The following is a 23,926-nucleotide window of genomic DNA, read 5'->3' as shown; positions in this document are numbered from 1 at the left end:
CTTCAGGATCATCATTTGACATTTTCGATCTCACAACTCTTTCTTCCTTTTCCACACTACTTTGGATTGAAGTGGGCTCTCTTTTGCTCTTAGAATTATCCTCATTCAACTCAAGAATTTTACCACTCCTCAAGGTAACTGCCTTGCAATGCTCCTTACCATCTCTCCTTGGATTTTTGGTATCATTAGGCAAGGTGCCTTGTGGTCTATTCCTTAGCTCATTAGCTAGCTGCCCCATTTGAATCTCTAGGTTCCTCAAGGATGTCGCTTGGCTTTGAATCATAGCATCATTCTTTGCCATATATTATTTCATTAAACTCTCCAACGAGCTTAATTGAGACACTTGAGGAGGAGGAGGTGGTTGAGCTCTTGGTGGTTATTGAGAAAATTACGGTGGATATGTAGGCTTGTTTTGCATTGGTGCTCCGCTTGAACTAGCTCCTTGACCCCCCATGAGAAATTTGGATGCTGCCTCCACCCCGAATTATAAGAGTTTTAATATGGGTTATTGCGGTTGCCATTTTCATTCCCCACATAACAAACCAAAGCGGGATTCGTAAGACAACTCTCAAATGTGTGCCCATCTCCACAATAAACACGAGACACATCAGCAACTTGTCCTATAGCAGCTGTTTGTACCATTCCTTCCAAACTCATGCTCTTGAGAAGGTTAGTCATTGAAGAAACTTAAGCGGTCAAAGTTGTCAATGCATCCACTTCAAGTATACCAACTACTTTTTGACTTGTTGAGGCTCTAGCATTGGACCATTGGTAATTGCTGCTAGCAATCCTTTCCAAAACCTCATAGGCTTCATTGTAGGACATAGAGAGAATATCCCCATTAGCTGAAGCATCCAACACCATGCGAGTGGAAGAATTGAGCCTGTTATAGAATGTTTCCATTTGTATACAATGTGGAATCCCATGGTGTGGGAACTTCCTCAATAAATCTTTGAATCTCTCCCAAGCTTCACAAAAGGATTCATCTTCCAGCTGCTGAAAAGACATGATTTCATTGCGAAACTTGGCATTTTTGGTAGGAGGAAAGTACTTCATCAAGAATTTTTCAGCCAACTCATTCCATGTAGTTACTGAATTGGGAGGAAGGGTGTTGAGCCAAGCTCTAGCTCGACCCCTCAAAGAGAAAGGGAACAATTTCAACCTTAGCACCTCATCACTCACTTCTTGTAGCTTGAAAGAATCGCTCACCTCCAAAAATGAACGAAGATGAGGATCCTCAGTAGGCAACCCACTAAATTGATCCACTGTCTGCAACATTTGGAACATCGCGGGCTTTAACTTGAATTGGGGTGCTTGAATTTCATGCCTAACAATGCCCGGATTGAGCTCACTGAACATGGGGGCAACATACTCCTTTATGGCTCTCTCTATCATCAGCCATAGCAATCACGTTAGCGATATTATTAGCACCCTCAACTCCTTCAACCTCTTCAGCCATATTAAGGCAATTTTGAGCCCATTGTTCCCTTAGTCTTCTTCTAATTGTTCGTTCAATCTCAGGGTCAATAGAAGCTAGTTCAATGTCTTCTTGCTCATTCATACAATAGAACACCTGAGAAAACACAGGAACAATCAAACAAGGCCAGAACAACAAAGAAAAATAAATTGCAAGTAATTGATATTACACAAATTTCTAATTCCAATCCCCGGCAACGGCACCAAAAACTTGTTGTGAACAATTCATTGATTTAAATACGCAAGTATACGCAGTCACACAAGGAATACAGTGATAAGTAAATTGTCTCCACAGGGATTGCAAAATAGAAAAATAGGCAAAACAATTACTAAACAACTTAAAGATATTGACAATTAAATGGGTTGTTTGTAAGCTAAATGAAATATTAGAAAGATAAAAATACTGAAAATAAAACTAAACTGAATTAAACAAAATAATTCGGAAGAAACACGAGGAATGTAAAATGGACTTGAATTATTAATTCCCCCTATGTTAATTATACTAAACAGATTGAGGCAGCAATATTTTAGCAAAACTCTCAGGTTAACAAGAATTCAATAAAAACTCATAAAACTTTCAAAAAATTTATGATATTAATTCGTTTACCTAATTAAACATATTCCTATGTCAAACCATATTTAAGAGTACAAATTCAAGGTTCAATTCTCAAAAGTTACACAAGGCAAATAACACATTCCTATGTTACTCACTAACATAACCTAACATAGATTATGACCTGTGTCATCCAAGTTCTTTCCATTATATTTAATCCTTCCATCATTAAACATAATTAAACAATCTTGCCATTGCTGGCCAAACAACAACAAGAGATTAACAATAAATACACTTGAATGAAACAAGAGTGATTTCACTAAAATAAGATGCAAGAATTTACTACACTATAACATAGGGTTCATCAACAATTCAAGCCACACAAAAATTAGTTCATGGCTGAGTTAAAGAGCATTAATCCAAATTCAATACAGGCCATAAGTATTCAGAGTAGAAATCAAACTAGAGAATATAAAATGAAGTTAGAAACAAGAGAAAGAACAAATCCAATTGATGATTGAGCTTGTATATGCATTCTCCTCCTCTTCTTCCTTGATTTCTAGTTTTTCTTCCTCTCTTTCTTGCTTTTCTTTCCCAAAAAATGGCAAACTCCCTCCATATGCGGCTGACCCTTCTCTAAGTACCTCTAGGTTTCCCAATTTGGCCATCCAAGTACAAAATTGCCCCTCCTTTTCGTATATACGTGGGTCTTTTTTGTTCTTTCCTTTGACATTTGCTTCTAATATTGACTTATGCTTTGTGTACTTGCCACCTCAGCCATTATTCCATCTCACCCTCTGAATTTCCAAGCACGCATAGATGTCCAAAAGCAACCTGATCAAAATGCTTCAGCAAAATCTGCTTTGCTACCGCAAACTTGCTATTTCAGCAATCAAAATTTAACTTAGATAGTTTCACAACTTTAGTTTCATTCTTTGTACAAATATCTATCCATGAAACTATTGTCTTCAACCCATTATCTATCAAAAAATACAAAAACAACTAAACTTAACTAAGATCATAAAAACACAAAAGTTAGTTACAAAAGCTAATAATAAACCAACATCACTATCGATTTTTCCACAATTATAAGTTCAAAAGCGCATGAAATATCTCTTTATTCAAGAGTTATCAGAATGCTACATTTCTTGAAAATGACTATGTCCAAAACTTCAAACCGCGTAGCAAAGTAGTTTTAGAGGAGATGGTTGAAGAATTGACTCTAACTAATGTTTCATCGTCATCAACACAAGTTGATGATGAAATTCCCACTCTTCATGTCCAACTAACATAAGTTGATTTAAATGAAGAAAGTAGCAATGTTTCTCAGAAAACAGTCATAGAGCCTCGTCGTAGTGGGAGGGTTTCTAGGAACCCAATTCACTATGGTTTGGTGAAACCCAATTCGCTACAGTTGTTGGTGACACTTGTTGCAATGATCCGTTGTCTTTAAAAAAGGCAATGGCTAGCCCTGAAAAGGAACTATGGTTCAAAGCCATGAAACAGGAAATGGAGTACATGTACTCAAAATATAAAGCTTATTTTCCAAAAATGCAATACACAATTGTGATCCATTGAAAGAAATAGATATATTAAAACTTGTGAAAGTCATAACAAATTGTTCTAATAGCAACGTGGAAACTAAAATTAAATATCTACTAAAATCTGGAATAAAAAATAAATTATTCAAAATTAAAAATTTATTTCCGGACTTCAGACGAACTCTTCCTCTAGCTTGGACCACAACGAATGCTCCATTCCTAACACTAAGCATTAAGCCGCCTTCATCCACTTCCTCCCACGATTCAAGAAGCTTTGTTTTTCACTGCTAAAAACTGGGGGAAATCTTGTTTCCAATGCCCTTTCTCTTTGCAGTGGAAACACTTACCTTTACATTTCTTGTTTTTCTTGTTCTTCCCCTTAGGCGTCTGTGCACTTGGTTGTGCACTCGTCTTTGCAGGCTTGGCATTGTTGTTTTGTCCATCTTTCATCTTGTTTCCGGCTTTCAAAGACGAAGCTTGGTTAGCTTCAGGCTTAGCTAGATCAGCGGTAGTAGCAGTAGTCTTCTTTTCTCCTCCCTTACTTTGTCCACCCATGATAGACTCAAAAGTCTGAAGCTCATTCATGAGCTACATCAAACCATAGTTGAGTTGATCACAAACGTGTGGAGATGGTGCCATCCGAGCATTGGAAAATTTCTTGGTGGCCTCAAAATGAGTCTGCGCTGACTTGGCACCAAACATGTCTTGGAGTTGATCCATGATTTAGTAGGTCATCTCGACATTCTCCATCTTTGTCTTGAGAGTGTCGACCATACTAGTCAACATGTAGTACCGTGCCTTGTTGTTAGCCGCCTGACAACGCTCATATTTATCTCTTACGGACTTTGGAGCTCTTTTAATTGGAACTTCTAGGGATTCCTCAGTCATGACGAACTCGGCATTGTCACCAATCAACACAATGTTGATGTTCTGCTTCCACTTATGGAAGTTTTCTCCAGTGAGTTTCTTCATAGAAAGTTGAGAAAGGATGGGAGTAGACACGGTCATACTTAAAACTACCAATTATCAATAAAATAGAAATCAATCTCTTGTGCTCAATAAAACTTCTATTCACTCTAATTTCAAGAAATAGCTCGCCATATACCAAAAATATGTAAGATATGAAAAAAAAAAATACCAAATAATCATATCTCTATTTCTCTAGGTTTTTATCTATTCTATGATATCGTTGTCACAGTTAGTGAGAGTCAAAAAGTATCATTAGTTAAATAGAGTTGTAAACTCATTTAATAATGGACACCATCATTAACAACCTACTATTCGATCAAAATAAGAAAACAAAATCTCCTATTTTATGAGCTAGAACCACGGTTTCAATAATCAATAGATTTAGTCCTAGTAGTCACCGTAGGGGTGATTCTAGTAGAATTTGACCTATAATTATCTATCTTTTGAAATTTAACCTTGTCAAAATAACTAATGAACACCTTCTGTAGGGGGACGAATCAAAGCGTCTCAAGGCTCCATTAAGCTATTGACCTTGTTAAACCAACGGTGGAGATCGAATATAATTCTTAAAATAAGCTCATTATAAAAATAGTATTTTTATTATTATTTTTCGAAAATTAATGACAATGGTTCTCCAAAAAATTTTAAATTTTTTTTTAAAACCAAAGTCCTATAATCTTCTATTGATTCTAAAGTGTCACATTGAAACAAATTCAATTAATTTAGAATTAATTTGTTGCTAGTCAATATTTAGGTTTAACTATTATAATGAACCTATACAATTAAGTCCAACTTAGGCAAATGGGTCTTAACAATTAGGCTTGCATGAAGGAGGGTTGGGTCCAGTATGTTGTTCCCACTACTAAGGTCCCCTAACTTCCACACAAGGTCCAAAAGACAGGAATTTAAACCTTCGTTTTAGTAATTGTTATTAATTGATTAGGCTCATTATAGTTGTGTAAAGCAAATGGGCCTTCACAAGTGGAATCACATACAAGAGAGGAATTTAAACTTTACATTTTCTAATGGGCCCAAATAAAACCTATCATTTTATGAATATTTTATTTGGCAAAATCCATATATTAAGCAAACATATGGGCCACAATATGCATCTAAGCCCAATTGCAAAAATACCACATATAATTCAAACAGACATATTATAATTGGATAGGCCTAATCATGTTACTATATGAGCAAGTCTGAATTTATGTAAAAACACAACAATTTATTTCATTTGCAAAAATACCACAATTAATTTTCCATAATTTATCCAAAATTCAAATTAATTAAATTTTGCAAAAAATAAATAAGTCAATTTAAATGAAATTTATCAACAATTAACCAAAGTTAATTTATATTTTATTTATCAACAATCAACTTAGTTTTGGGTCATTTTGAAAATAATATTAATTTAATTTAAATAGGATTTATCAAAAATTAACCAAAGTTAATTTAAATCCCATTTATTATAAAGTATTTTATTAATTGATTTGAAAAAAAATGATATTTTTAAAATCTAAAAAGTTATAAATTTTTAAAACAAATATCATCTACTGTTTTTGAAAAAAAAATCTTAAACAGTTAACCAAATTCAAATATCTATAAAAATATCTATTCAACAAATTTTCAAATTTCAAATAAATTAAATATTAAAATCCATAGAATAATCTAATATTAATATCTTAAAATATCATATTTTAAAAAAATATCAAGTATTAAAAAATATCTTAAATAGCTAATAACTTAATTCTAATATTTTAATATATTAATATAGTTAAAATTAATTAGTTAACCTATTTTTAAATTTTAATTTGAATCTTTGTAGAAATTATCTATTTTTAAAAGATCAAACAACAAAATATCGTATTTAAAAAAAATTAAATAATAGAAAGATGTAATATTTTTGTATTAACCCATTAAAAAATACATTCAAAATTCGAATTTTAAGAAAAAATTCATCGCTGGTCGCAGCCAGAAAAAAAATGGACGCAACTAGAGCCTGAAAATTTAAGAAAAAATCTTCGCAGGCCGCGATTTGTGAAAAAATGACCGCGGTCTGAACCCAAAATTTTAAGAAAAATTAATCGCAGGTCATGACATGTGAAAAAGTCGCAACCAGAGCCCGAAAAAAAATTAATAAAATTTTGTGTAATTTTTCAACCCAAAAACGTTTTCTAAATAATTTTTATCATGTTTTACATCAAATAGAGCATTTATATAAAAATTATTTGCAAATAAAACACAACAAAATAATCCAAATATGCCAATAATCACATAAAATTCAATATGCTTCATAAAAAACATGAAATCCATTTAATTACTGAACACATCAAATTTCAATTTTACCATGTTCATGCATGAAAATAAAGATTACCAAAGGCTCTGAGGCCAGTTGTTGGGAAATCTTATACAGGTTCTTGGTTATTTTCATGTAAATCTTATATTAAACAAATTAATATGAGACAACCTAGAACATGTTTCTAAAATTTAATTCATACATAGATAATGATAAAAACACTTACATTATTGTGCAGTAGAATGATTGAGTCATTCCTTCAAATTCTCTAACCCTTGTATCCTTTCTGTCGCAGGGTATCACCAAGAAACTGAACTGTTCTTCAATTTTCTTCATAGCCTTCCAAAGTATCCTTAGAATCACCTAAACTAGAGTGGACAATTCTCAACACATGACATATATACAAAGAGAAGAAGAGAAAGGAATATTGAGGTTTAGAAAAGGACTTATGCTGAAGAGAGAATCTAAAACCTAGAGCATCAAGACTAGATCTTCATATCTTCTCAAAAAGCATCTGACAAAATTTTAATTTCAACTCTAACTTAGCATTCCTTTTATAGGATCCATTAGGTCATTTATTTAACTAATACTCAATAAAATAATATCCAATTGTAACGTCCTGGATACCCCATAACAGTTATGGTGAACCGGAAATTTGACCCGCTACCCGAGTCCTTTGGTTAAAAACGTGCATCTAAGTGTTATTAACAAACTAAGGTGGAAAATCAATAAAAAGGAAAGGAAATATTTTATTACATAAAAATGTTCATGGGCCCATAAAAACATTTACAAGTTATTTACAACTCAAAATGGTCATTATTGTTTCAAATTTACAAACCCGCCGACCTAAGCGGCAAAAATAGGGTAAACCCCTAGTTCCTCTGAGAACTCCTTGGTCGAGGCGGTCAAGCAGCCACATATGTACACATCACCACCTAAGCTCTCCACTCAAGGCTGGGTGAGCTTTTCTTTCCCTTTACCTGCACCACATAGCACCCATGAGCCAAGGCCCAGCAAGAAAACACAGTATTGCATACAAACATTATCAACTGATTATCATTATAATCACACAGAGCTTATAGCTCTTAAACAGATGAGTGATTCAACACTTGAGGTTCTGGTAAACGATACTGAGTGACTGATAAACGAGTCACTAATTTAAGAAGATATGTGACTGCTAGATAAGTCACTAGCCTTAACAGATGAGTGACTGTTGGGTAAGTCACTAGCTTAATCAGATGAGAGACTGATGGGTAAGTCTCTAACTTAACAGATGAGTGACTAATGGGTAAGTCACACAAGCACTTTTTAGTTTTCATCGAACTTGAGGTCGGTCGGGCATTAATGCTCTTTGAGTCATCCAATGCAGATATCGATTAGATCTAATCTTTATTGGGTTGCGTTAATCGCGCTAAGGTCGTTTCTGACTTATGAGTCAGCACTGTGTGACCAGTGCCCAGTACCATTGCCAAACTTGACTAATAATGTAACGTCCTGGATAGCCAAGACCGCTACACTGTGTACTTATAAAGGTGCAAGCCTTGCTAACCAAGTCATTAATTTAAAAACATGTCACTAAACATGTATGAGCTAGGGTTAAAAAGGTTTTGGTCTCAAAAGTTACATATTATATAATTAAACAGTTATATACATGGGATCCCGTAAGAAACAGAGTTTAAAAGTTGGATTACAGTCTCTCCAAAATACGGACAATTGTCAGCCATACTAAGGCAAAATGAACATTTTTGGGTCTCGCGTCCCTGCCTAAAACCTCAATCGTGGCAGTTGAGCAACTGGTCATGTACATTCTGCTCGCAGAGCTCTCCAAATCAGGACTGATCAAGTTTGCCCTTGCCTTCACCTGCACCACGTAGCACCCGTGAGCCAAGGCCCAGCAAGAAAACATAATGTGCAACACAAACAATAATAACAAATAGTAAATTCACTAAGCATGATCTTTTAACAAATAATCCACGTTAACCATTCAGCATATATATTCATAATCAAGGATGAAATTAATCACTTCTAACATTCAAGTCTCAGAGCATCCAAATCACACAATAATCAGGGCCGACAACTTAGGCCGCACCCTCTGTTTGCCCCTACTGACTCTGGCCCGCTTAAACCAAGCTCAGCGCATATTAAGCTGTCCTCGGCTACCAGTGGCCAAGCCGCACCCTGTGTGCTAGTGTAACCCTTGGCACTCTTAGGCCGTTGGTTCAATGATTAGTTTGCATGGCATAATACCATCATTTCAAGCATACGCATTCGGGAACCCTTAATCCCATCACAAATATACAACCAGGTGCAGTTTTCTTACCTTTGATCTTCGTGGTTACTGTTTACAAGCAACGCTTCTCGAGCACAATCCGTTCCCGAGCCCTAGCCTCAACACCTAGTCACAACCAAGACATAGGGTTCCATTAATATTCAGATAAGGGTTTCCGAATACAGAACTAACTTCCGGGAAACCAAATTCCACCAAGCACGGTGGTAAAATCGATCCTGAGCACTCTAGGCTAGATTCCCGTGCTCTAAAACCCTAAACATTCAAGTACACACCTAGGGGTTGCGGCCCTTGAAGCCAAGCAACGAACCTGCCCTAAAACAGAACCTAGGGCCTCCCTGGAAGAAGACATGCGCCGCGGCCCTTGCTTTGGGCGCTGCGGCGCTCACCCCTGGCTGAGCCTCCTTGGCTCCTTCACATCCTAGGGCCGCAGCGCTCTAGAACAGAGTCGCGGCCCTACCCCTCGTGCCCAGAAATTACACCATTTTCAACACCTAAACCTTACCCAAAATCATCCCAAAGTTTCCTAATTTAAAACCAATTAATCCCAACACGTTTAGAATGATTTAAACAACATAATTCAACTGAAAACTCAACCTAGAACTCATGGAAATCCCATCTTCAATTTCTGAAACTCAAGAACTTCAAACACTAAAACCAGCCATGCAAAACTCGAATTCAAGCCTCTAAATCATGAATTATAACTTACCTCTTCAGCTGAACTCCTTTTCTAAGCAGAATCCCTGTTAATTCCCAAGTTTTCCAGCTCCAATTCAACCTTAAACATCAATATCGCAATCATCTCATTACTCAGCCAAAAGCTCAAAGTTTCTAACTTCAAAACACAGTTTAATTCTTACCTTAGCCTTGATTAAATGTTCCCTGGATAATCCTTGAGCTAGCCTCTAATTTCCCCTCTGAATTCTTCTGAAATCCCAACTCAAATTCTAGCAATTTCTCCGAAATTCTCAGTGTTCCTTGTGTTTTCTTCTTAGTTTCCTTGAGAGAAAGAAAAGAGCTGAGAAGGAAAAAGGGTCGGTTTATTTCTTTCTACTGTTTTCTATTTTTTGTTTGCAAATCTAACCTTATCATTTAGGTCAGACCCGAGGCTCGGGGTACCGGAATCGTCCCCGAGGCAAAACGGTAAAATTTCCCCAATATTCCCGCCTAGACTTCCTAACCTCAAATATATCTCCATATATTTATTTTCATAACCTGATAGTCTAAATAACTACCCGATACCCAAAATACCCCTGACTTATCCAAAGTCAACTATTAAGCCCCATTGTGACTTTTCCCGCTATCTAGCTCCCTAGGATCGCCTCAGGTCGCACGCTACTAATTTGTCCACATAATAATGCGGTTCTCACAATTATAACATTTAATCACAATTTAACATTCATATAATCAAACATGCATTCTTGACATATAATCATGTATTTAATCAATTAATCCACACATGGACCAAATATGCCCTCCCGACACACTAATCAAGGCCCTTAAGCCATGTTAGTGATTTTTGGGTCGTTACAACTATCCCCTCCTACTGAGAATTTCATCCTTGAAATTTACCTGAATAACTCGGGATACTGATCCCGCATCGCTGTCTCTAACTCCCAGGTCGCTTCCTCAACCTTACTATTTCTCCACAACACTTTCACAAACGGAATTATCTTATTCCGTAAAACTTTGTCCTTCCGATCCAAAATCTGAACTGGTCGCTCTTCATAGGACAAGTCTTTCTGTAACTCTAAGTCCTCATACTTCAGCACATGTGTCGTATCTGAAACATACTTCCGCAACATGGAGACATGAAACACGTCATGAACTCCTGACAGCGATGGTGGCAAGGCCAACCTATAAGCCACCTGTCCAATCCTTTCCAAAATCTCAAAAGGTCCAACAAACCGAGGGCTCAGCTTGCCCTTTACCCCAAATTTCCTCACCCCTCTCAATGGTGAGACTCGTAAAAACACATGGTCCCCAACCTGGAACTCCACATTCCTACGCTTAGGATCAGCGTAGCTTTTCTGTCTACTCTGCGAAGCAAGCATTCTGGCTCGAATCTTCTCAATAGCCTCGTTAGTCCTCTGGACCATGTCTGGCCCTAAATATCTCCTCTCACCCATCTCATCCCAATGAATGGGTGATCTACACTTCCTTCCATATAACATCTCATAAGGAGCCACTCCAATCGTGGACTGGTAACTGTTGTTATATGAAAATTCGATCAACGGAAGATACTTACTCCAAGATCCCTCGAAGTCAATCACACACGCCCTAAGCATGTCCTCCAAAACCTGAATAGTCCTTTCAGACTGTCCGTTAGTCTGAGGATGAAAAGTTGTGCTAAACTTCAACTGAGTCCCCATGACTCTCTGCAGAGCTCCCCAAAACTTGGAGGTAAAGATAGGGTCTCGATCAGATACAATAGACTTTGGAACCCCATGGAGACGAACTATCTCCCTCACATACAACTCTGCATACTGTTCCACTGAGTACATCGACTTCACTGGCAGAAAATGAGTTGAGTTGGTGTATCTGTCCACTATCACCCACACCGAGTCACAAAGTCCCATTGTTCTGGGTAACCCTCCTACAAAATCTATGGTGATGTCCTCCCACTTCCACTCTGGGATACCCAAAGGCTGAAGCAATCCTGCAGGTCGCTAATGCGCAGCCTTTACCTGCTGACATGTCAAACATCTAGACACATACTCTACCACATCCTTCTTCATCCTTGGCCACCAATATAATGTCTGTAGATCTTGATACATCTTTTTGGTACCCGAATGAAGTGAGTATGGCGTAGTGTGAGACTCATCCAGTATCTCTCGTCTGATCCCCTCATCTGCTGGAACATAGATCCGCCCCTAATATCGAAGCATACCAGTCTCAGAGATGGAATAATCCTTAGCTGTCCCCGCTAGAACATGATGCCTGACTTCCTGCAACTGCGCATCCACCAATTGTCCCTCCTTAATCCTCTCCAGCAGGGTCGACTGCAAGGTAATATTAGCTAACTGGCCCACCACCAATTCTATCCTTGCTCTGGACATTTCATCAGCTAACTCCCTCGAAATCTGGGTGGAGCTATACAACTGCCATGGGCCCCTCCGGCTCAATGCATTCGCCACTACATTGGCTTTCCCTGGGTGGTAAAGGATATCACAGTCATAATCCTTAACCAGCTCCAACCAACGCCTCTGCCTCATGTTCAGATCCTTCTGAGTGAAGAAATATTTCAAACTCTTGTGGTCAGTGTATATCTCGCACTTCTCCCCATACAGATAATGCCACCAAACCTTTAGTGCGAATACCACTGCTGCTAGTTCCAAGTCATGAGTAGGATACCGCTGCTCATACTCCTTCAGCTGCCGAGATACATAGGCTATAACTTTCTCATTCTGCATCAACACACAGCCTAAACCCATCCTTGATGCATCACAGTAAACCACAAACTTTCCTTCCTCCGAAAGAAGACTCAGCACAGGTGCAGAAATAAGTCGTCGCTTCAATTCTTGGAAGTTGTTCTCACACTTCTCTGACCAAACAAACTTTTGATTCTTTCTTGTCAATTCTGTCATCGGTGAAGAAATCTTTGAGAACCCTTCTACGAACCGTCTGTAATAACCTGCCAACCTAAGGAAACTCCGCACCTCTGAGGCGTTCCTTGGCCTCGGCCAATCTCTTACTGCTTCTACCTTGGACGGATCCACCTTAATCCCTTCTGCTCCAACTATATGCCCAAGAAAAGTCACCTCTAGCAACCAAAACTCACACTTCTTAAACTTGGCATACAACCGATGCTCCCTTAACCTCTGTAAAACCTGTCAAAGATGCTGCTCATGCTCTGCCTCTGAACTGGAGTAAACCAAGATGTCGTCAATGAAGAAAATGATGAACTGATCCAAGAATTCCCTGAACACCCTGTTCATCAGATCCATAAAAGCTGTCGGGGCATTGGTCAGACCAAAAGACATGACCAAGAACTCATAATGCCCATACCGTGTCCGAAAGGCTGTCTTCGGTATATCCTCATCTTTGATCCTCAGCTGGTGATAACCAGATCGAAGATCAATCTTTGAGAACACCGTCTTTCCCTGCAGTTGATCAAACAAGTCATCAATCCTTGGTAGAGGGTACTTATTCTTGATAGTCAACTTGTTCAATTCTCTATAGTCTATACACATCCTCAAAGTCTGGTCCTACTTCTTAACAAACAACACTGGAGCGCCCCATGGAGAATAACTAGGCCTGATGAATCCCAAATCCAGAAGTTCTTGCAACTGTATCTTCAATTCCTTCAACTTTGCTGGAGCCATCCTATATGGTGCCCGTGATACTGGTTCTGTCCCCGGTGCCAACTCAATCTCAAACTGAATCTCCCTGCGTGGCGGCAACCCTGGTAGGTCCTCAGGAAATACGTCTAAGAACTCACACACCAATCTGGTCTCTCCCAGCCCTGCCAGCATAACCCTGGTAGTATCTACCACACTAGCCAGAAAACCTATACATCCACCCTGTAACAAGTCTCTGGCCCTCAATGCCGAAATCATGGGTACGCGGAGTCCAGGCACCGCACCCACAAAGACAAAAGGAACCTCGCCCTCAGGCTCAAAAGTCACCATCTTTTTCCTGCAGTCAATAATAGCTCCATACCTGACCAACCAATCCATCCCTAAGATCATATCAAAATCCTCCATATCTAACTCAATCAGATCCACCGCAAGTTCTCTACCATCAACCATCACTAGTAGTGCCCTAATCCATCTCCTAGAAACTACCAGTTCTCCTGTAGCCAATAAAGTCCCAAACCCTGCAGTTTGATACTCACTAGGTCTACACAATCTATCAATCACTCTACTAGAAACAAAAGAATGTGTAGCACCAGAATCAATCAATACTGTAAAAGGAGAGCCAACGCTAGAAAGCTGACCTGTCATTACCGAGGGACTAGCCTCGGCCTCTTCCTGAGTCAAGGTGAATACTCGAGTTGGATTCAAGCTATCCACCTTCCCTGCTTCACCTTTCTTCACTGTTGGGCAGTCTTTCCTGAGATGCCCTACTGTTCCGCATACAAAGCAAGCCTTGGCCCGACACTCACCCGGATGGCGTCTTCTACACCTCGGGCACTCTGGATAGGTCCGCCATGCCACGCCGCCACCCTGACCACCCTGACCCCTCCTATCAGGACCAGCAGCAGTCAAAGTGTTAGGAGCCTTTCTCTTGACGTCACTGGGGCCTCCACCCCTACCTGTCCCTGAATAAGGAGGCACCACTCTGCGGCCCTCACGTCTCACTGCACTTTCTTTCCAAATCTTATTCTCCGCTTCTTCAGCAGTAAGAGCCTTCTCAACGGCCTGGGCATAAGTTGTTCCTCCAGGTATTGCTGTAATCCTGACATCCCGGGCTATCATAGCATTAAGCCCCCTGATAAATCGATCTTGCCTAGCAGCATCAGTAGGCACAAGATCTGGTGCAAACTTCGCAAGTCTGTCAAATTTTAGGGCATATTCAGTAACAGTCATATTGCCTTGCACCAGACTCACAAACTCATTGACTTTTGCTGCCCTGATGGCAACATTGTAATATTTCTGACTGAACAAATCCCTGAAACCTTCCCAACTCCAAGCAGTAACATCCCTGGTCTACGGTGCCACTTCCCACCAGATGCGGGCATCCTCTCTCAACATATAAGTGACACAGGCCACTCTATAATGCCCCTCTATCCTCATGAAATCCAGAATTGTAGTAATCATGGTTAGCCATTGCTCGGCTTTCAATGGATCTGGTCCCCCTTCAAAGATTGGAGGTTGCTGCTTCCTGAAACACTCATATAACGGCTCCCACCTGTTCCCAACCTCCCCAGACTGAACAACTGGTACTGCTGCAGGTGGTACAATGGGGGCAGCGCTCCCTGATGGAGCCTGCTATCGCAATAGGCGAATATGTTCATCCTGGCTCTGTAATCGAGCCTGCATATCTGCCATTAACTGGTGCCAGTTTTCAGGGACTGGCGGAGGAATTTGGCCCTGGTCATCACCCCCGGTCCCGGACCTAGTGGCAGCTAGTCACGTAGATTTTCTTGGATGCATAGCTATCCAAGTTAATCTCTAATCAATGACTCAGCAGTCAGACCATGATGACATAGTAAAAGCTTCCCCAAAATCCACCAATGGAACATAACCACACACAACCAATCAACATATAGGCATTTATCCACATGCACCGGCTGCTAATAAGAATGCCTCAATATTCTCACACAACAGTCAAGGGACAGGCCCTATCAGTATCTCATGCTCCCTATTTATCCAACAGATAACAACAATCATAGTTCATTCCAGGCATATAAGTATATAAGCACATATACACATTACCAAATCCCTGAATCGAGCTTGTCTCTAGCAGCGAATGTACATGTCCAGTCGGTCTTCAGGAGCCTTTAAACCTAGGATGCTCTGATACCAAGTTGTAACGTCCTGGATAGCCAAGATCGCTACACTGTGTACTTATAAAGGTGCAAGACTTGCTAACCAAGTCATTAATTTAAAAACGTGTCACTAAACATGTATGAGCTAGGGTTAAAAAGGTTTTGGTCTCAAAAGTTACATTTTATATAATTAAACAGTTATATACATGGGATCCCGTAAAAAACAGAGTTTAAAAGTTGGATTACAGTCTCTCCAAAATACGGACAATTGTCAGCCATACTAAGGCAAAATGAACATTTCTGGGTCTCGCGTCCCTGCCTAAAACCTCAACCGTGGCGGCTGAGCAACTGGTCATGTACATTCCGCTCGCAAAGCTCTCCAAATTAGGGCTGATCAAGTTTTCCCTTGTCTTTACCTGCACCACGTAGCACCCATTAGCCAAGGCCCAGCAAGAAAACATAATGTGCAACACAAACAATAATAACAAATAGTAAATTCACTAAGCATGATCTTTTAACAAATAATCCACGTTAACCATTCAACATATATGTTCAGAATCAAGGATGCAATTAATCACTTATAACATTCAAGTCTCATAGCATCCAAATCACACAATAATCAAGGCCGACAACTTAGGCCGCACCCTCTGTTTGCCCCTACTGACTCCGGCCCGCTTAAACCGAGCTCAGCGCATATTAAGCTGTCCTCGGCTGCCAGTGGCCAAGCTGCGCCCTGTGCGCTAGTGTAACCCTTGGCACTCTTAGGTCGTTGGTTCACTGATTAGTTTGCATGGAATAATACCATCCTTTCAAGCATACGCAATAGGGAACCCTTAGTCCCATCACAGATATACAACCAGGTGCAGTTTTCTTACCTTTGATCTTTGCGATTACTGTTTACGAGCAACGCTTCTCGAGCACGATCCGTACCCAAGCCCTAGCCTCAACACCTAGTCACAACCAAGATATAGGTTTCCATTAATATTCAGATAAGGGTTTCTAGATACAGAACTAACTTCTGGGAAACCAAATTCCACCAAGTACGGTGGTGAAATCAATCCCGAGCACTCTAGGCTAGATTCTCGTGCTCTAAAACCCTAAACGTTCAAGTACACACCTAGGGGCTGCGGCCCTACCCTAAAACAGAACCTAGGGCCTCCCTGGAAGAAGACACGCGCCGCGACCCTTGCTTTGGGCGCCGTGGCGCTCATCCCTGGCCGAGCCTCCTTGGCTCCTTCGCATCCTAGGGCCGCAGCGCTCTAGAATAGAGCCGCGACCCTACCCCTCGTGCCTAGAAATTCCACCATTTTCAACACCTAAACCTTACCCAAAATCATCCCAAAGTTTCCTAATTTAAAACCAATTAATCCCAACACTTTTAGAATGATTTAAACATCATAATTCAACTGAAAACTCAACCTAGAACTCATGGAAATCCCATCTTCAATTTCTGAAACTTAAGAACTTCAAACACTAAAACCAACCATGCAAAACTCGAATTCAAGCCTCTAAATCATGAATTATAACTTACCTCTTCAGCTGAACTCATTTTCTAAGCAGAATCCCTGTTAATTCCCAAGTTTTCCAGCTCCAATTCAACCTTAAACATCAATATCGCAATCATCTCATTACTCAGCCAAAAGCTCAAAGTTTCTAACTTCAAAACACAGTTTAATTCTTACCTTAGCCTTGATTAAATTTTCCCTGGATAATCCTTGAGCTAGCCTCTAATTTCCCCTCTGAATTCTTCTGAAATCCCAGCTCAAATTCCAGCAATTTCTCCAAAATTCTCAGTGTTCCTTGTGTTTTCTTCTTAGTTTCCTTGAGAGAAAGAAAAGTGCTGAGAAGGAAAAAGGGTCGGTTTATTTCTTTCTACGGTTTTATATTTTTTTTGCAAATCTAACCTTATCATTTAGGTCAAACCCGAGGCTCGGGGTGCCGGAACCGTCCCCGAGGCAAACCGGTAAAATTTCCCCAATATCCCCGCCTAGACTTCCTAACCTCAAATATATCTCCATATATTTATTTTCATAACCCGATAGTCTAAATAACTACCCGATACCCAAAATACCCCTGATTTATCCAAAGTCAACTATTAAGCCTCGTTGTGACTTTTCCCGCTATCTAGCTCCCTAGGATCGCCTCAGGTCGCACGCTACTAATTTGTCCACATAATAATGTGGTTCTCACAATTCTAACATTTAATCACAATTTAACATTCATATAATCAAACATGCATTCTTGACATATAATCATGTATTTAATCAATTAATCCACACATGGACCAAATATGCCCTCCCGGCACACTAATCAAGGCCCTTGAGCCATGTTAGTGATTTTTGGGTCGTTACAAATAAGTCCCAACTTCACAGTTGATACTGACACCTTTGCCAAATCTGACTAATGAGTCAGTACCATGCACAAGTAAGCAAGATTTGCTAAGCATTCAATAATCAATTCATGACCACATTTACATAATCAACATTCCTCATGAACAACCATGCATGTCACATACGGGGTGCAGTTCTCTTACCTCTGGTTCGAGCGAGAATTAATATAAGAACGACCCTTGAGAACGACCTGTCTTTTTGTCCCTTAGCAGTTACTTGGTCATAACCAATTATGGGATTCCATCAATAAAATTAATAACAAAGGTTCCCAAACCAAAACCTAGCCTCCGAGACATCGAATCCTACTAAACCGGGTAGTAGGATCAATCCCGAGGCCTAAGGCTAGAATCCTCGAGCCAAAAACTCATTTCTGGCCAAAATGACACTAAGGGCCGCGGCCCTCCCTAGCCATGCCACGGCCCGCCCCTCAAACAGAGACGGCCTCCTTCAGCACCCAGCATGAGCCGCGGCCCAACCTACACTTCAACCAAAACTTTGGTTTTTCCTCCCTTGCGATTTCCTTGAAACTAATCTTTCAAACCAAACCAAAACACCACCCAAACACCCAATACAACCCATAAACTTGATCTACATCACCCCCTCATCAAAACCCAAGTTAAACACCAACCAAAACTTCCATTAATTCCAACTTCCCACATCAAAACCATAAGCTGAAAACTAAAACTAAAACAGAGCAAACCAGGGAACTAGTGGCTAGAAACTTACCTCAAACTCAGATTGTGATGCTCTTCAATGGTAGAACACTCTCTCAAACTCCCAAAACTTACTTCCCAAGCTTGAATCCTCAACAATGGCTCAAAAATCACAAAGAAAATGAAGGAGAAAGAGGTACGGGAAAACTTCAAGAACTTACTCTGTTTTTCCTCTTTTTCACAGCCTAAGATAGTTTATACCAATCCTAGGGGTGAAAAGACCATTATACCCCTTGGTCAATTAAGGGTTTCTAAAGGCTCCCAAGGGCAAAATTGGTATTTCCCATCTATCTCGTTAATCATAATTAACACTCTCCAATTCTCGCTATTCTTGATAATCTCAAACACCAATAATTCACATCCTGTTACCCTTTAATTCCCGGCAACATTCTAATCATTACAATCACCCCGAGACTCATCCCGAGCCCCGAACTTAAACCTGTTATGACTAGACCGCTAATCAATATTCCAAGATCGTCTCGTGCCGAATAGCTCGAACAAACCCACATTATAATGTAGTCTCAACAATATATCACCGACATGCATACAAATATACAATTATGCCCTCAACGGGCCAAATTACCAAAACACCCCTGTTATGAAATGTGGACCCACATGCATGCATTTAACATCATATTATAATATAATTCACATAGACAAGCATATTATCAATTAATGGCATAATTAAATAGTTATGGCCCTCCCGGCCTACTAATCCAGCCATTAAACTACATTAAGGATTTCGGGGCATTACACCAATTATCATCCCTAGGTCGAAATTCTCATGGGCTTTAGGCCCGTGAAATTTCTCATTTAATTATAAGCCTATTGGACTTAAAATCAAGGCCTGTATTATTTTCTATTGATTAAATAATTATTTAAATCCTTTATCAAATTAATTATTTATAATTTGAACCTTGATTTAAACTTATTTATTAATTTAGATACCAATTTATCTTAATTAATAAATCTGCCCTAATTTCTCTTTTCTTCTCTAAATTGTACAACTCTGTGAAACTATCCAAAATTGACCTGGTCAACTTTGATAATTCTAATTGATAATTAAATCAATTAATTGAGACTATCTAGATGATTTTATCCAAGGTACAGTGGGGACTATGGGCCTATGGAATCAAGCTCCAATAAGTTATCATAAATTTAACAAATAAATTTACTAACTTATTAATTCCTCGTGACTCCGCTAAAGACTCAAAATTGTACTCTTGAATTCATAGAACACTCTATAACAAATATAGATACGTTATTAATTATCCATTGTTACAACCATAATTGTCACTCAATCCTCTATAGATGGTCTACAATGAGATGGAACTAAAATATTGTTTTACCCTCATTGTATTTTATCCTTAAAACACTTAGTTCCTTATAAATGATATTTTAGTAAACTAATATTAATTACAGAAATGAGATCTCTATCATTTAGCACATTGAAACAAACTAAAAGGAAACCATTGTTTCACTTCTTCATCAGAAGCTATAGATGTTCATATCTATGATTAGACTCTCACTCAATTATACTACCGAGTTCCCAAGAAAGTACAGGCTAGTCCGTAGGGTAAGCTGGTTACAAACAAGTCAAAGAACTCAAATAATACAATTAGTTAGAATACTAACCACTCAGAATTAAGATTGAATTGACCTATGGTCAACTATATGATATGACTAAAATAGATAATAACGGTATGTTTACTTATCCTATCTACTGTCAATATCGGTCCAGTCCGATGTAACAAATACATTTGATCCTATCTACTTTGCTAATGTTCTGGAAAGAACATAACACTACGACGTGTAAGTAGATCATATCGTAGATTGGCAAGTTAGTGTAAATCCTGTGCACTGACTAATCTTAGGACTAACTTATTTTGAACATATAATCATATTTATATTCCATTGTGATTATGTCACTATAAATATGATTAGCTATATGCTCGGGATTTAATAGAAGTTTATATCAAACAAATAATCATGAAAATAAAACATGTGAGCAAAGTGATTGACCAAGTCAAAAAATGATTTCTATTCTTTTATTGATAATAAAATGAGATTACAAAGAAAATTGGTTTTAATTAGGACATAAAACCCCAACACTATATTGGTTATAGAGCATTCTATGAATTCAAGAGTGCAATTCTGAGTCTTTAGTGGAGTCACGAGAAATTAATAAGTTAGTAAATTTATGATAACTTGTTGGAGCTTGATTTCATAGGCCCATACCTTGGATAAAATCATCTAGATAATCTCAATTAATTGATTTAATTATCAATTAGAATTATCAAAGTTGACCAGGTCAATTTTGGATAGTTTCACAGAGTTATACAATTTAGAGAAAAAAAGAGATTTTAGGGTAGATTTATTAATTACGAAAATTTTGTGTCTAAATTAATAAATAATTTTAAATCAAGGTTCAAATTATAAATAATTAATTTGATAAATGAATTAAATAATTATTTAATTAATTAATCAATAGAAAATAATACGAGCATTGATTTTAAGTCCAACGAGCTTATAATTAAATGGGAAATTTCACGAGCCTAAAACTCATGATAATTTCGACCTAATGGGTGATATTATCTATTATTTTATTGATTTTTTTAATTAAAATAAATGACATAATTGAGCCTATAAAAAGAATGTTAAGTGAGAGTTGAAATCATATTTTTAGATTGTTTTAGATGATCAGAACATCTTGTTTTGATTCTCTAGATTTTTAGACTCTCTCTACAACATAAGTCATTTTCTAAGCCTTAACATTCTCTTCTATTCTTCTTCATTCTTCTTCTTTGATAGCTCAAGCCTATATGCCTTTGCATTTTTAGCCCTATTCCTTCACCACATCCGTGTTCCTCATTAATTGGATGCCCACCCGTATCTTGAAGTAGGCTAGCCCTTACTTTGTGTTGTATAACAAACAACCATCTTATGGTCATTTACAAATTTTTGGGTGTGAGTGTTACCCATTTTTACGCCCCTATAATGCCCACAAATTGGAATTCCACTCCAAATCTTGTCTTTTCCTGGGCTATAGTAATCACCACAAAGGCTATCTTTGCCTTGATCATGGCATCGGTCGATTGTATGTGACTCGTCATGTCATTTTTAGTCCTTAGTTTCTTCACCAACACCCCCTGCTTCTGTCTCTCCCATGTATATTACTTCTCTGCCGCCTATACATACTAGCCATGACACCCCGACCCCTGTTTCCCTACCCAGCCCAAGACCCATATCTCCCCATGGCACTTCTTCCTCTCCTCATCCTCCTCCAGTCCCACCCCCACCATCTACTGAAAACACTCACCCCATGATTACGCGCTCCAAAGCGGGTATAATCAAACCAAAGATGTTTTGTACAGTTAAACCGACTATACATATTGAGTCATCATCGTTTAAAGAAGCTTCGAAAAGTTCTGAATGGTGTGATGCCATGGCTGTAGAATTCAATGCTCTTACTTCTAAGAAAACATGGCAGTTAGTTCCTAAGCCTCCTCACTCGAAGATCATTGGCTATAAGTTGGTGTATCGTATCAAATTAAAAGCTGATGGGTCTGTTGAGCGATATAAGACACGCCTCGTCGCCAAAGGCTACCATTAGACTGGCGGCATTGATTTTTCTGAAACTTTTAGTCCAGTTATCAAGCCCACCACCATCCATTTAGTGTCGAGCTTGGCTGTCTCTTTTAATTGGCATTTACGGTAGTTGGACGTTCAGAACGCCTTTTTACATGGTGACTTATCTAAGGTAGTTTACATGAGTCATCCCCCCAGATTTATTGATTCTACACATCCCAACCATGTATGCCGGCTCACAAAATCTATTTATGGTTTGAAGTAATCACCCCATGCATGGTTCACCAAATTAAGTATTGCTTTATTACAATGGGGTTTTCTCTCCTCTACAGTTGATCCTTCTCTATTTCGGTTTCAGCAAGGCGATGTGGTTATCATTTTTCTCGTTTATGTTGATGATATTATCATTACTGGTTCTTGCTCTTCAACTATCTCTCGCTTATTGGATTATTTACACACTCATTTTGCGGTCAAGGATTTAGGCCCTCTCCATTATTTTCTAGGTATTGAAGTACATCGTTCTTCATCTAGGCTTCACCTCATTCAGACCAAATATGTGCGTGACTTACTCAGTAAAACTAGCATGCTCAATTCTAAGCCATTGGCCACCCCTTTGGCCTTGGGTTCTTTATCCATTAATGATGAAGCTCTTCTATCTGATCTGACTGAATACTGAAGTATACTTGGCACCTGACAATATAGCACTCTTACTCGACCTGATATGACATTTGTAGTCAATAGACTGTGTCAATTTATGCACGCTCCTACCACATTTCATAAGCAGGTAGTTAAACGGGTCCTCCGTTATCTGAAAGGGACAGCCCATCTTGGTTTGTTTCTGCAACCATCCATGGATCATAATTTGTATACTTACATAGATGTTGATTGGGCATCGTGTCCCGACGACTGCCGTAGCACGAGTGCATATTGTATTTTTCTTGGCCATAATCTGATCTCATGGTGTTCTACCAGGCAGAAGGTTGTGTCTCGATCTAGCATCTAGTCTGAATATCGCGCTCTCGCCAATGGAGCTACTGAAATAGCGTGGTTGTCCTCTTTATTAACTAAATTGAGTGTTCCTCTCACCTCACCACCACAGCTGTTTTGTGACAACATCAACACTCTAAATTTTTCTTCCAACCCAGTTCTCCACGCTCGTACTAAACATGTTGAGTTGGATCTTCATTTTTTTAGAGAACGATGAGTAGCTCGTAAGGCTCTAAGTCTCTCTTATCTTCCCTCCATGAATCAGTTGGCCGACTGCCTCACTAAACCTTTGGTGACTTCAAGATTCCAAGACCTTCGAACCAAACTCACACTCCCTCCACGTCCCATGAGTTTGCAGGGGGTGTTAATATATAGTATATGGTTGCATATTTTTCCTATGTACCTTTATTTGTATAGGAGACGTGTCCTTTACTGTTCTAGAATTATCTATGCTATTGATATATATAGAGCCTTTTGTACCAGTTCTCTTTATGGAATAGACAACCATTTTCCAATTCCTTCTTTATTCAGTACTTTATTTATTTCACTCACAAGCACCAACACATGTTGCCTAGAATTGTTCGCTGGCGAGTGACCATCACCCCACTTGCCGCTAGTATTCGTGGGTGGCCATTTGAAGTTCATTGTACCGCCACCTTCAAGCTTCATTTCTGTACAACTCCAATGTTGAAA

The 23,926-nt window shown here is 38.9% G+C and overlaps 1 protein-coding gene and 1 non-coding gene across 2 annotated transcripts; one reads left to right on the top strand and one right to left on the bottom strand.

Annotated features, from left to right (window-relative positions):
* The first annotated feature begins 919 nt into the window (after positions 1–919).
* On the top strand, positions 920–1,026 carry LOC133793133 (small nucleolar RNA R71). The gene has a single exon (XR_009874593.1). It is a non-coding gene; the product is annotated as a small nucleolar RNA R71 (small nucleolar RNA).
* A 9,676-nt stretch (positions 1,027–10,702) lies between these two features.
* LOC133792361 (uncharacterized) lies at positions 10,703–23,902 on the bottom strand (the record flags this gene model as incomplete). Its single annotated transcript, XM_062230262.1, has 2 exons — positions 23,786–23,902; positions 10,703–11,161 (listed from the first exon to the last, which is right to left on the bottom strand). Coding segments are annotated over exons 1-2 (576 nt in total), but the record flags the coding sequence as incomplete, so codon positions are not given.
* Between the last annotated feature and the right edge of the window lie 24 nt (positions 23,903–23,926).

Source organism: Humulus lupulus, chromosome 7, assembly GCF_963169125.1.
Source record: "Humulus lupulus chromosome 7, drHumLupu1.1, whole genome shotgun sequence".
NCBI lineage: Eukaryota > Viridiplantae > Streptophyta > Magnoliopsida > Rosales > Cannabaceae > Humulus > Humulus lupulus.
Note: the sequence above shows the minus strand (reverse complement) of the source record. Positions and strands in the feature narration are given on the sequence as shown.